This window comes from Labeo rohita, chromosome 13 (genome assembly GCF_022985175.1).
Source record: "Labeo rohita strain BAU-BD-2019 chromosome 13, IGBB_LRoh.1.0, whole genome shotgun sequence".
Lineage (NCBI taxonomy): Eukaryota > Metazoa > Chordata > Actinopteri > Cypriniformes > Cyprinidae > Labeo > Labeo rohita.
Genome location: NC_066881.1, coordinates 30,028,886 through 30,043,776, shown reverse-complemented (window position 1 = coordinate 30,043,776; position 14,891 = coordinate 30,028,886). Strand labels below are relative to the sequence as shown.

At 34.5% G+C, this 14,891-nt stretch overlaps 1 protein-coding gene across 1 annotated transcript; it reads left to right on the top strand.

Moving 5' to 3' along the window:
• The first annotated feature begins 1,116 nt into the window (after positions 1-1,116).
• fhip2a (FHF complex subunit HOOK interacting protein 2) lies at positions 1,117-13,290 on the top strand. The gene is made up of 17 exons (XM_051125844.1): positions 1,117-1,441; positions 2,565-2,643; positions 2,729-2,898; positions 4,786-4,890; positions 4,999-5,121; positions 5,221-5,466; positions 5,560-5,756; positions 6,238-6,352; positions 6,552-6,628; positions 6,755-6,947; positions 8,618-8,790; positions 9,713-9,856; positions 9,953-10,043; positions 10,733-10,876; positions 11,027-11,167; positions 11,429-11,532; positions 12,514-13,290. The coding sequence occupies exons 1-17, from the start codon at positions 1,397-1,399 to the stop codon at positions 12,623-12,625; spliced, it is 2,259 nt and encodes a 752-aa protein (XP_050981801.1). The 5' UTR covers positions 1,117-1,396; the 3' UTR covers positions 12,626-13,290.
• The last annotated feature ends 1,601 nt before the right edge of the window (positions 13,291-14,891 follow it).

Here is a 14,891-nt window from a genome sequence, read left to right as displayed (position 1 = left end):
CCTCCCGAATGCTAAAATACATAAGATTAAAGCAAAGTGAAACATTAAAATAAACCAATACTTTTGACTGGGATATATTACCAGTCAAAAGTTTTTAAACAGTAAGATTTTTAATGTTTTTAAAGAAGTCTCTTCTGCTCACCAAGCCTGCATTTATTTGATCCAAAGTACAGCAAAAACAGCACAATTCTGATTTTTTTTTTTTTTTTTTTTTTAATATTTAAAATAACTGTTTTCTATTTCAATATATTATATTACATTAAAATGTAATTTATTTCTGTGATTTCAATACTGGATTTTTAGCATCATTACTCCAGTCACATGATCCTTCCAGAAATCATCCTAATATTCTGATTTGCGGCTCAAAAAACATTTATTATTATTATTAGTAGTAGTAGTAGTAGTAGTAGTAGTAGTAGTAGTAGTAGTAGTATGTTGAAAACAGCTGAGTAGAATTTTTTTCAGGTTTCTTGGATGAATAGAAAGTTCAGAAGAACAGCATATATCTGAAATAGAAATCGTTTGTAACATTACAAATGTTTTATCGTCACTTTTGATCAGTATAAAGCATACTTGTTTAAAAAAGTATTTAATTCTTTTAAATTAAATTTTAAAATACATTAAAATAGAAATCAGTTATTTTAAATAGTAAGCGTGGTTGTTCGAAAACTGTTGACTGGTAGTGTGTGTGTATATATAACTTTGATTTACACAATTGACGGGACACACAGATGGAGAGAATATATAAGAGTCCCTGATTTTACAATAAGAGTCCTCTTGATTTTTATTGTATTATTATTATTATTATTACTATTATTACTATTATTATTATTATTATTATTATTAAACAACGACAACAATAGTGTACACAGTTTTAAAAAGATGTGTGACATTTATAGAGTACAATGCTCTGACTTTCATTGTAGGTAGTGTCAATTTTTATTTGTAATGTTTTTTTCCCCCTCAATTTTTTTGAACAATTCTCTAAAATGTAAAAATTGCATAACAATAGTATAGCATGCAATTTAATATCGGCTTATTATTATTATTATTATTATTATTATTATTATTTTAATTTTTATCTATTATTTTGTACTTTTGCCGGGAGCCTGATGCGCTTTGGCAGATATGATCAGTGATCCCAGTGTTTGTTCGAGCGCAATGAAAGTGCCACCGTGGCCTTAAAAAGACAAACCCGCATTATTCTCCCAGTGTAGCAGTACGTGTTTTCTTAACCTGCGTTAGAGTGTGTGTTGACATGTAAATACACACTAGCACGCTATCGGTATACATGTATTGTGTTTTAGTGTAAGTGTTCAATCTGGATAACCGCAGAAGGAGCAGAGGGAAGAGAGAGGAGATCTCCCGAGCAAAACTCCTCCTGTCCAAAAACAACATGTTCTCCAAATTCACCTCCATCCTACAGCACGCTGTCGAGGCGGTGAGAGCTTATAAAACTACGTCTGACCATATTGAAATGACTGTGTGATTAGGAAAATGAGAAATGGAAAAGTGAGAGTCGCTTAGTGTTGATGTGCTGAAGGCCTGTTAGCCATGAGCTAACAGCTTATGTAATAAACAACAGATGACAGACAAAACCTCTAAAACGGTTTTAACTGTCTCCTCACGTGTGTTTAAAGGCGTGTGTCCTCTTGGTTGTCGTTTATTGTGTTTTTATGATTGGTCGGGACATATTAAGCCTTTGTTTGCTTGTGTATTTTAGCAGCCGTGCTAAATCTTGCGCAATTCTATGTTGGTTTTGGCTAAAAGTCTGCATGTACGCAAACCTTTTGGGATTCTAATCAATTTACAGTGATATTTATCACATTTTGTAAAATATATTGGCTGTATAATGTAAAATGTACATTAAATGAATCCGCGTTAGCCAGTTAGCATGCTAGCAGCTCATTTGCAGGACGTAAACAAAACAGCTGTTACTATGACACGCGTACAAATGTACGATTATTTTTACATTACGTAACGTGCTAACATTTAAATGCACATATTTACATATATTTATGTTCGTACCCGGCAAAACAAAAATAGTGTATTGTATTAATGCACATACACAGTGTCCCAAAAAGCGTTTTACACACACAGTTGTGTGAATGTTATTACATTAGATGTTAAAAACACAGTTGGCATTTACTTTAAAGATAGATTGCTCAAATACTGTTTTTCAAAAAGGAGATTGTTAGTTTCAAAATAATAGATACACTGTTCAAAATAAAGATAAATGTATTGTCACTTTGTTGTTAGTGAATCATGTTCATAATTTATAGGACACCTGTGTGAAATTGAGGCAAAATTACTTAATACAGCTACCATAGTCACCAAAACACAGTTAAAAGTAACTGACAAAAAGTTCTATAAAAGTTATTTGGAGAAAAGCAGCATTTGTTTGCAGTACACTTGATTATTTATTCATTAAAAAAAAAAAAAGTAAATTAAATGCAGCAAGCTTCAGACATAAATGTCCACATCTTTTGCACATACATCCATTGTTGCTGTAAAATATGTATATATTAGGCATTTATTGTTTGTGATTATGTTTTGTTATTCAGCTTGCGCCATCACTGCCATTGCAAGAGGACTTTGTCTATCATTGGAAGGCCATCACACATTATTACATAGAAACCTCAGGTAAGAGATGCAGTGAAAGTCAGTCTCACTTATTGTGCTTTTTTGCCTAAGAACCATATGTCACCATCTGTTCATGTTTTTGTAGATGACAAAGCCCCAGTGACCGACACCAACATTCCCTCCCACCTGGAGCAGATGCTGGATATTCTGACCCAGGAGGAGAGGGAGAGAGAGTCAGGAGAGACAGGACCCTGTATGGAGTATCTTCTCCACCACAAGATCCTGGAGACGCTCTATACCCTGGGCAAAGCAGATGTGAGTGTTCTACGTAGTATTAGTGCTGGTTTCTATCAGTGGCAGACTTGTAAACATTAGGAATGTCATCTGATTGCTTTTGTTTAAAAGAAGGCTCTGATTTGAAACCTTCTTATGCAGCATCTTAAATGAAATTAATTTAAACCACATAAGTGATCAATTCTGAGGTTTCAGTGGAGTTTTCCATTAGCATAATCATGCCTAACTTTTGAAACAGCCTTTGTGTCGCTTACGTTCCTATAATGCTTAATATTGCTACCTATGCGGGCAGCTCACTGGGTTTTCTAAATTGCATGGCCAGTAGAGACTTACTCATTTACTGTGAGTCATGTTTAGTAAGAGAGACTGTCAGTTGCTTTGATTCACTAGGAAAATAGCTGCTGGCTGTGTAAAACAGAATGTGTAGCATCCTAATCCGATTTAACAGACCTTCACACTGGATGTTATTGCTATTAAGAGGATTTATCCCCCTTTTTCTTCCCGTAAGAATGGGCGTGGCCATTTGTAAATTTTATGGGTCTGACTTCCCGTCTCATCCGCATCCAGCTATTTTTAGTTGTTCAAAACAGCTCGTTTTGCTGCTTGATATTGCAGATTGGTGTGTCTTACCATATTATTTTAATGTGTTATCTTAATTATAAGCACACTGGTTTGTAGTCTGAACAGTTTTACCATTTACTGCACGTTGTTATTCTTCTCTTTATTTCCCTGTTGCAGCTAATGAACCAGAAATCTCACCAATAGGCTTACTTCCGCTTTAAAGAATAAGGTGGATATTGAAAGAGAAAGTGAATCAGGCTTTATGTACAACTGTAATATTGTAGCTCATTATTTATTTTAATAATCTAAATGGGTATCAATGCAGTCCTGTGGTATTGGGTGAGTTAACTGTTGATTAGCCCTTTTGTTTTAACCTTAAATAATACCTGTAATATAGTATTTGGGTTCAAATTGTTATAAAATGTATAATTCTAACTCTAAATGCTGATTTGGAGAGCTGTGTTCAAAGCTTTTGTAAAATGTTGGTAAATGCACACATATGTGAGTGTACTTTCTATAGTAATACTAGAAGATATTATGTTGTTTGGTTGCTGTTAACCATTCAGTGGCCTAATTTTTTCTATATATTTACGTAAATGCAACAAGAAATTCTATAATGTAGAGATACTTTATTATTCAAATAATATGTAATTACTTTAATTTGTATTGTAGTATAAAGTTTTGCTCACATTTGCAATTAAAAATGATATGAAAAGACTCATTTTAACCCTTCTGCATGTGCGATAATTTTCATTTCTAGCTTTTGCAAAAATCTGCAAGCATCACCTGCTATCTGTTTATTCTTTTTAAAGAAATAATACTTTTATTAACAAGGATGCATTAAATTATAATGTTACTTTCTATTCAAAGAATCTTGAAAAATATATCATATATCAATGTATCAATGTAAATAAAGCTGCAATAAAGCTGTTTTCAACATTGATAATGATAAGAAATGTTTCTTGAGTAGCAAATCAGCATATCAGACTGATTTCTGAAGGATCTTGTGACACTGAAGACTGGAGTAATGATACTGAAACTTCAGCTTTCCATCACAGGAATAAATTACAAGTTAAATAGAAAACAGTTATTTTAAATTGTAATAGTATTTCACAATATGACTGTTTTTACTGTGTTTTTGATTGAATAAATACAGTTTTGGTGAGCAAAAGACACTTCTTTCAATGACATTAACAATCTTACTGACTCCAGTAGTGCAAATTAAATAAATGTTGTCGTAATACCTGTGAATCTTTGATTTTAGTAGCTTAAGCTCAAAGTTTACATCTGTAAATCAAGAATTATTTTTTTTTATTCAGTTTTTTTTTTCTCGTGTTTGCTCCCTAGTGCCCTCCTGGGATGAAACAGCAGGTTCTGAGTTTCTACACCAAGCTGTTGGGTCGAATTCGCCAACCTCTCCTGCCTCACATCAATGTGCACAGACCTGTACAGGTGATCATAATTACAGTTTTAAACTCTCTTTGCATTTTAAATGTAAAAAAAAAAATGTCTCAAATATTTAAGCAACCATGCATGATGTATCTGATGATGTTTTCTCAGAAACTGGTCCGCTTGTGCGGCGAGGTTCTGGCTGCGCCTACAGAGAATGAAGAGATCCAGTTTCTGTGTACTGTCTGTGCCAAACTTAAGCAGGACCCTTACCTTGTCAACTTCTTCCTGGAAGTGAGTGATTAAGATATATGGGATCTGCTTGTATAGGCAGCATGTATTATGGCACAGTGGCTGTATCTCCCATTGGCATGTCTCCATGTGTTTCTGCAGAATAAGAATAAAAAGTTAGAGGGCGCTAAAGACGGTGGAGCTGATTTGGTGAAAGAGGATCCATCTTCTCCAGATACGGGGCAGAATCAAAACCAAAATCCCAGTCTGGTTAAATCTGCACTGAAAGAAGCTGCTAGTCAAGCCACCAGCCCAGGGGAAGCTAGTCCGTCCTCCGTCCACACTACACTGCCAAACAGCGACAATTACAACCTAGTCAGCTCTCTTCTTAACCTCACTAAGAGTCCAGTAAGTGCGCCTCTCAGTCTCTGACCCAAGACAAGCCATCCTGATGAATAAATTTGATTCTGTGCGTGTTAGCTGATCTGGTGTCTTTCTTAGGATGGACGTATTGTGGTGAAGGCATGTGAGGGTCTGATGCTGATAGTCAGTTTGCCTGAGCCAGCTGCAGCCAAATGCCTCACAGAGAACACCGAACTCAGTCAGCTTCTTACAGACCGGCTGGCACAGTTCTACCGGGCCCTTCCTCAGTCCATGGACCCTCTTGACATCGAAACTGTGGAGTCCGTAAACTGGGGGTACATGACATCTAATTTAGTGCCTATGTTATATTGCTGAAACTTTTGAGTTTTAGAAGCAATATTAAAATGAATGGATTTTTAAAAAATAATTTATATTCATAAATGTATATGTATTTATAAATATTAATTACTACTATTAATTATAATTTTTTTTAAAATAATTGTTGTTGTTGTTGTTATTTAACTATTATATATTTATATGAACAAACAGCTATTCTTGCCTGTTAGATTCAAAATGCAAGAAGTAAAATATATATATTTTAATTAAATGTAAAATGCATAATTTTATGCATAATTTCTATATTTTTTTACATTTAATTTAAATTTAAAAACTGTATTAAAGTAGATGTCATATCGCTTAATGCATTTAGATCATTGCAATATTTATGATGATGATTCATTTTTAATGGCAGCGAACTTATCACAAATATATAACAATTTTCACTATATTATAACTGTTTTGAATGTGTATTTGTAGGTTGGATGTGTATAATCTAAAAGAAGATGCTGCTGCTTTTGCGGGCAAACGTGCACTTATTTCTTTCCTATCATGGCTGGACTATTGTGATCAGCTCATCAAAGAGGCACAGAAGGTAAAAAAATAAAAATAAAAAATGAGAAGATGAGTAAATATTGAGTCATGCTCAATATAAATCCTCAATCTGTCTACGAATGGCAGGAACGTAGTCTGTCATATTTATAAATCAGATGGGTTTTAACAAAGGAGGCCGATTCACACATTGAGATGTTTGTTCTGTAACTTGTTTGTGTTTTGCTTTTCTGTAACGTTAGACGGCTGCTGCAGTTCTGGCCCGAGCTGTGAGAGAGCGGTTCTTTGTTGCCGTAATGGAGCCTCAGCTAATGCAAACGTAAGTTATATAAGCTATCTTGGGTTTGTTTGCCAGTCTCACATACTTTGCAGTTGCATTGAAAAGTAAAAAAGGTTTTCTTTCTCACATGCTTGCACGTTCTTTCTCATTTTTGCTTTATTCTAGGTCAGAGGTTGGTATTCTGACTTCAACAGCACTGTTAAACAGGATCATCAGACAGGTGACATCAGAGGCCCTGCTTCAGGAAACCGTTTACTTCTTGTTGGGAGAGGAAACGGGGCCAGAGACACTTGCCGGCATTAACCAGCATCCCCTGAGACACAGACTTATAGAACATTGTGACCACTTGTCAGATGAGGTAACTGCTCGGCTGCCATGACTGCATTAGCAATGTATTTTATCCTCCTTTGATAAGATGATCTAGATAAAAGGACTTGTGAACTCAGGCTGGGAAAATAAATCGATGCATTGCGAATGATTCTGCATCGGTGGTGAGATTTTTCCGAATGCATCGCGATTTTCTCTCCAGTCGATTCTAAGTTTGGTTTTTGAATGCAGATGGCACTGCTGTAGAAAGAGTCGTACTCTGCATGCTTTCAGTTCTGTAAAACACTTGAACCTAAAAAAATATATATATACACACTACCGTTCAAAAGTTTGGGGTCAGTACATTTTTATTCTTTCTTTTTTTTTTTTTGAAAGAAATTAATACTTTTATTTAGAAAGGATGTGTTAAATGGATAAGTTATAGCAAAGATTTATATTTTTTTGAAAAGATCTATATTTTTAATAAATGCTTTTCTTTTTAACATTTTATTCATCAAAGAACCCTAAAAAAGTATCACACGTTCCAAAAAAATATTTGGCCGCACAACTGTTGCCAATATTGATAATTCTAATAATAAATCAGCATATTAGAATGATTTCTGAAGGATCATGTGACACTTAAGACCTGAGTAATGATGCTGAAAATTCAGCTTTGCATCACAGGAATAAATTATATTTTAATGTATGTTAAAATAGAAACCATTATTTTATATTGTAATAACATTTTGGAATATTACAGTTTTTTCTTCTGTATTTTTGATTAAATAAATGCAGACTTGATGAGCATAAAAGACTTCTTTAAAAAACATTACAAGTCTTACTGATCCCAAACTTTTGAACGGCAGTGTATATATATATATATATATCTATCTATCTATCTATCTATATATATATATATTATAGCTTTGGTTATTTATTTATTAATTCATTTTTATTTATCTATTTATTATTTTCCTTAATCATTTAACAATTTACTCTAGTGAAATAATACTTTTACATATTATGTACTTAATAAAAAACACCCTGCAATTGTACTTTTAGTATATTAAACTGGTATATTAAAGTCTGCTCAATTGGAACAATGCATTTTGTACTTAATGCACTTTAATTGTGCAGAAGCAGTGCTGAAGTCCAACTAAAGATATACTTAAGTATATTTAATTGTGCTAAAGTGTAACTATTGCAAGTATACTTTAGGTAAACTTTAAATATTTTGTATTTAAAGGTCGATATTATTTAAAGATCATCCAATCCTCATCAATAGTGGCATTAAAACATATTTTAGGCTTAATATTAAGAAATATGCATTGTGTACAAGTAGTACTCCAAATAAAGTTTCGTTACAATTTTTATATCAGTAAGTCTCGAGCGATGTCAGTAAATATGTCAGTAGACTTTAACTTTATTTAGTATAAAATAAATGCATTTTAACTCTATTACTTTTTTTTTTTTTTTTTTTTTACCAGGGTATTCATTTACTTATTTTCAGAATGTTGATTTCTAGACCTGCAAAAATGATGGAAAGTATTAAAATCTTGCAAAGTGGCTTGAAATACTAAATTCTATAGTGAATATAAATATCTCAATATAAATTTGTAGATATAAATTTCTGTAAAATAAGTCACAGACTCATCATAGATTTTTTGGAGCAGTTTTAATGTTTTTATATTCATGAATTTCTGGTTCTGTGTGTGGTTCTAGATAAGCATCATGACTCTACGGCTGTTTGAGCATCTACTGCAGAAACCATGTCAGCACATACTGCAGAATCTGGTGCTGCGCTGTTTGGAAGAACGCAACTACACAGAGAACAAGCAGCCAGAGGAACGAGAGGAGCGTGAACACATGGAGAATGGCCAACCGCATGATGCCGTGTAAGAGCTGCTGTCTCCACTGCTGCTAAACTTCCGGAACGTTCTGATCTATGTGTCTCGAGATGCACTGCAATTTCTGATTGAATAAAACTTAACTGCAAGTCAACTAAAGTGCTACTTTTAAAATGTGTTTTGGTTGGATATTGTATACTGATACTGTTTGTGAAGGGATTTAGAGACATCAATTAAAGGTGAAGTGTATAATTTGTTTTTATATGTAAAGACTTTTTAATCTTAATATAAGTTATAATTTGAGCCGTTTGTAGGGTGACTTCCCCTGAAAAGTTTAACACAGAGTCTCTGTGACATTGTAGGACAATGCTCTGTTTGTTTGAGCATGCATTGTAATGTACCAACATTATCACGACCAATGCATTGAATTTAAAATGGAAATATCTGTTTGGAAATTATTGGCAAACTGGAAGAGTGTTCGGGAAAACTTGTTTGACAACAGTCAAATTACACACTTCACATTTAAATGAACGTCTAATACAACACCATTTCATGTCTTTGAGAAACGAACAAACAAACAATAGTACATTCATACTGATTCAGCTGTTGTGCTGGTAACGACATTTTAAAAGACAAGGTTCAAGAAGCAGTTGCATTTATTAGTAATAATAATCTAAATAAACAATTCTTCCAGATAATGTAGGTCACAAGCCAAAAATGGGTCTGATTTATCAAAAATCTACCAGACATGAATCCATTGTCCCTGTTTATAATATAAATGAAACCGTATTGTTAGAACTATATTATGGTGGTATAATAATTTTGCTGTAGTGGTGCTTTATACTATAGTTTACATGATTTTTGTGCTTATTTCATCTCTTGTGTATCTTCAGAGATCAAAGCAGATATATCTGTGAGATACAGTATGCATGTAATTATCTAATTATGTTGTTTTGTACTGTTGCCCCAGAGATCTGGAAGAAGACCCGTTGTTCTCAGATCTTTCCCCTGATAACAGACTCTCCAGCCCCGATTGGTTAAGCTGCTCTCCGCCACCAAGCACAGAACACACAAAGCCTGATGGGAAGACGGAGGTTCACAAAATAGTTAACAGGTACTGCAGGACACCTTTAACATCACATCTGACAGATTTATCATTTTGTGACAAGATAACTTCCTAGGTTAATCATTTGGTGTGCTTTCCCTTTAGTTTCCTGTGTTTGGTGCCTGATGAGGCAAAATCATCCTATCAGGTTGAGGGCACAGGCTATGACACCTACTTGAGAGATGCACACAGACAGGTGAGAAATAAATAAAATAACAAAAACATATGGTGAATATTCAATATATTCCATTGCTTTAGTTCACCAGTGCTTTACGAATGTTAGCTGTCATACAGTGTAATAATTATGTAATTATACAAGAACATATGAGATAAAGATAATAAGAAGTAAATATAAAATCATTTGTGCTTATGAATATTCAAATACTCTTGAAGTAGCACTCTGGTGTTACTAATACAGTATTTTTATATAATATTATGATTTTATTATTCAAATTTTTATTTAAATTTTTGATTATTTTGAATATATTTAGTTTATTCATTCATGGGATTAGGGTTTACAGACCTACCTGCATAAAATAATTGCCAAATAAAAGTGTGCTTACAGTTATTATGAGATTTATTATAAAAAGTGAAAGAATACAAATAAATTATGGTGCTATAAAAATTTTTGTTTATTTGAGCATGCATTGCAACTTACTAACATTGTCACAAACAATGGAGTGATTTTATCTGTTTGGCAACCAAGGGCATGATTATAAAGTAATTATTGTAGTGTTGCATAAATCATTGTGAATTTATTGTGATGTAATTTCCTAATCACATAAGTAGTTTGCGGTGAAGGTCTCATTTTATTTTTGATAGATGGATGGATGGATAGATTGCGTTTAATTTTGATTATTATCATTTATGGTTGTATCTTGACAGTTTCGAGACTATTGTGGAGTTTGTCAGAGGTGGGACTGGCGTAGTAGTCCAAAACCCTTTGAGAAGTGTAATCTGGACAGTCCTTTTTTCGAGGGACACTTCCTCAAAGTCTTGTTTGACAGAATGGGGCGAATCCTTGATCAGGTATGTGAACTTAAGATGTTTACTGATATGTGAGACAGCTAAAATGTCTCCAATATGATAGATTATACATTCTATTTTTGTTTAAGCAATCCTAAAGTCAGTGTTGAATGCCCTGCTGATGTCTCTCTTGGTTTCTCTATCTCCATCTAGCCGTATGATGTTAATCTGCAGGTGACGTCTGTGTTGTCTAAACTGTCTCTGCTGCCTCATGCTCATCTTCACGAGTATCTGCTGGATCCATACATTAACCTGGCGCCAGGCTGCAGGTCTCTCTTCTCAGTCATCGTCAGGGTATGTCTGCTGTTCCCCATGCTAAATCACTACTGTAAACACAATTCGTGCCAATCAAAATGATCCTAGCAGTTTTCAAGGTGCAAACCTGCCCTTTATAGGTGTATGTTAATCATACAGCATTATGTAATTATTGACTATTCTTTGATAAACCTATTAGATTGTTGTTAGATTGTTTCAATGAAACAAACTCTGACAGGATTAATTTAGAGTTTTTAATTTAGACCCCTCATAGACTGTTTATATGAATGCTTTGTTCAGGTGGTTGGCGATCTGATGTTGAGAACTCACCGCATCCCTGATTTCACCCCTAAACTCCTGCTGGTGAGGAAGAGACTTCTGGGACTAGAGCCAGAGGGGATGAGGTAAGGCTGAGATGCACGTATGTGTATTTGCACCAAAATCAAGAACAAAGATGCAATTTTCAAACACAAATGCGTAAAACAGTGTTAATGTTTCTTAAAGGGGTCATCGGATGCAAACTTTACTTTTACATGTTGTTTGAACATTAATGTGTGTTGGCAGTGTATGTACAAATCTGCCCTATAATGCTAAAAATCCATTCAGTGGTTTTTAATTAATCTGTAAAAATAATCCCCTTTTTCGAATCGAGCGATTCTCAGATGCCTGTCGGTGTGGCGTCACACCGACAGAGGCCGCTCCCACGATAGTTGATTGACATGAGCGTCTTACATCAGATCAGCTATAACAGTCCGACCTTCATTTTTTCGATGCGGAGCAGGGATGTAAATTAGACAAGAATATCTCTGATTGAGCGATTGAGGTGTTGTGTTGCTGGATTTAATAATGAACATAGTGTAGTAAACAAAGTAAACAATCTCTCAGAGCAGCTCGTCACTCCACAGTAAGAAGAGAGGGGTGGGGTGAGCAGAGCTCATTTGCATTTAAAGGAACAATCCCTCAGAATGGGATGATTTTTGCAGAGCTGATTTTGACAAGGTAAAAAGGGTGTTGTTTTCACTACCATTAAGAATTTTTAACCAAAGCATGTTATAGACTTTTCATTAAGACTCTAAAGAATCATATGAACTTGTGGAAAATGGGCATCCGATGACCCCTTTAATATTTTTGATTCACTATATATTAGGGCTGCACGATAAATCGCATGCGATTGACAGGCGCGTTAGTCAGTAAAGCCGGTACTTTGATTAGTAGTACTTGTCAGTGATTTACGCGCCTGACAATCGCATGCGATTTATCGTGCAGCCCTAATATATATGGAAATTCAATATATCATATATCATATAGCCTAACCCTGAACAGAGAGGTTTCTTTGCTGACTGTCTGGTTTTCTGTGACAAAGAGGTTCATCTTTTTTCTTGTAGTGTTGATCACGTGACGTTGCTTGAGGGGGTCATTGTTTTGGAGGAGTTCTGCAAAGAGCTTGCGGCTATCGCATTTGTGAAGTTCCATGCATCCGCCTCCACTTCCCCCTGATCCTTTCGCACACTGTGCACAGGACACAAACAGATGAATAAACAGACGAAAGGGGGCGGATGACACAGGAACGACAAACCCAACTGCACTCATCCCTCAGCGCAGACTGCTGCCTGCGGCAGGACTCGCATTCAAGGATGTTTCATTCGCGTTATCTCTGGGATGTTTCCATAACTCTAACTGAGCGTACTGTTCTAAAGGCACCAGAGAGGAGAATTTCGTAATGAGACGAGTGATGTGTGACTCTTGCGGAACAGCCCATCTGAAAAAAGTATAAAACTTCATAACTTCATGCCAAAAAATTAGGTTAAGATGTAGAAAAAGAAATCGACTTAAATTCGAGTCAAGTAATGAAAACATACAAGAAAAAAAGCTGAATGTGCTAAATTAAATATTTAATTATTGATTATTGTTTGTCATGTGCAGTATCAAAGATACTGTCATCTGTTGTTCATTGTTCTTCTGAGAAAAATAGTTCTAATGCAAATCTCAATTGCAATGCAGCAGTTAATTTGTAATGAAAAATTACAATAACTCAGGATTCAAAATCTGTTTTTAAATAATTGGAGAAAAAGAAAGCAAGCAAAGTTTTTAAGCAAATCCTCTCTCATTTTTCTTTTTGGTAGTGATTGCCAGCTCTTTTTTTCCTTTTTTTTTTTTTTTTTTTTAAGCAAATCGAAAGCAGTGTGGACTGGATTGATTTAAGATTGGGCACATTTGCACTCAAACCGGTTTCCACTGGTGCGTCCCCAGAGAGCTGTATATCCTTTATGTTCCTGACAGTGTTCCTAAATCATTTTAGTTGTTAAACTTGATGTGTTATGTGTGTGCCTTGGTCTCAGCTACACAGTAGCTGTGTCCTTCATCCTGTATCATCACCTATTTATTATAGATTTAACAAACAATTTTAAAGGAATAGTTCACTTAAAATAAAAACAATGTATTCGTCCTTATTATGTTGAAGCTCAAGAGTTTCTATGAAACAACTTGCAATAAGGATAAATATTGATAGACCTAAAGAGTACCAAAAAATGGTTCATGCAACTTCTGCGCTTTATGCTAAGTCTTCTGAGGACATGATAGATTTCTGTGAACTTAAAAGGGGAAATGACAGTTTATGCTGTCTATGACAGTTTAAATTTATCTCACAGTGCTATTTACGATTTAGGAAGACTTGGAATGTAGTGCACAAGTCACTTTTATGATACTTTTATTATATTGTGCTTGGTAGTAAAAAAAAAAAAATTACAGTGAATGGAAAAGTAAGAAAGCAAATGGTTTGGAACAACATTAGGGTGAGTAAATTAAAACAAAATGTTCTTTTTTAGGTAAACTATTCCTTTTAAAGCTCATAAACGATCAGCTAGTTTAGAGTTCAGCTGCTTCCTTACAAGGGATCTGAAACATTGTATTCTGTATTATGTGGCAGTGCGGTATTATACCAGCAATAGTGTTATTCACCAGGCTGCTCGCTTCATCTGCTCTTTGTAAAGAACATGCTGTGCTAAATGCACACTGTGTACATTTGGCAAAGAAGGGGCACAGCTTGAAATAGGGTTGGTTTTTTTTTATTTTTGGACGGCTGGCTTCCAGGGCCTTTTCACAATGCCTTGGTATTATTTAACAATCTTTACAGGGTTCAGATTTATGTATCTCAATCATTACTTTGCATTTTTCCATCCATAATACAAGTGTATATTTAGAGCTGCATCATGTTAAGATTTGCGTTTATTTTTTAAAAAAAATTGCACACTAGTGTCTATTTATCCATTTATGTGTCTGTCTTTTTTAATTTTATTTTCTTTAAAAACCAAAGGATGTATGATCATAGGAGCAGGATGACTGCTTCAGAGAGAAAGAAAAATTATGCATCTTTTTTTATTTTTTTTTTTTTTTTTTTAAATTCTTGATCATGCACATTTTATACCGAGTTCAGAACTGTGTATATACAAATGTACAGTTAAAAGTAGTGATGTCTGGTGTAAAATGCATGCAAGGTCATATCTGTTAATATGCAGCAGAGGAAAGCGTATTACTTCTCTACCTGACCTTCCATTTTTTTTCGCCTATTTATGGGGATATTTGTGATGCCTTATTTTAAATGCAGTAATTGGTTATAGTCTATAACCCCTGCAGTCCTGTTTTTGAGTTATACACCTAAGAGAAAATGGTCTTTGTTTTAATGCTGTCCATTTTATTTTTTAAAAATGTTGTAAAGCAATGTATTCCTTTGGTTAAAATAATTCTGAGCTTTGTGCTGTAAACT

Bases quoted from the DNA above. Each gene is read 5' to 3' on its own strand.
- fhip2a (XM_051125844.1), top strand. From the start codon at position 1,397: ATGTTCTCCAAATTCACCTCCATCCTACAGCACGCTGTCGAGGCG. The intron at 6,629-6,754 runs GTAAGTTATATA...GCTTTATTCTAG, and splicing joins GAGCCTCAGCTAATGCAAAC to GTCAGAGGTTGGTATTCTGA. The intron at 6,948-8,617 runs GTAACTGCTCGG...GTGTGGTTCTAG, and splicing joins GTGACCACTTGTCAGATGAG to ATAAGCATCATGACTCTACG.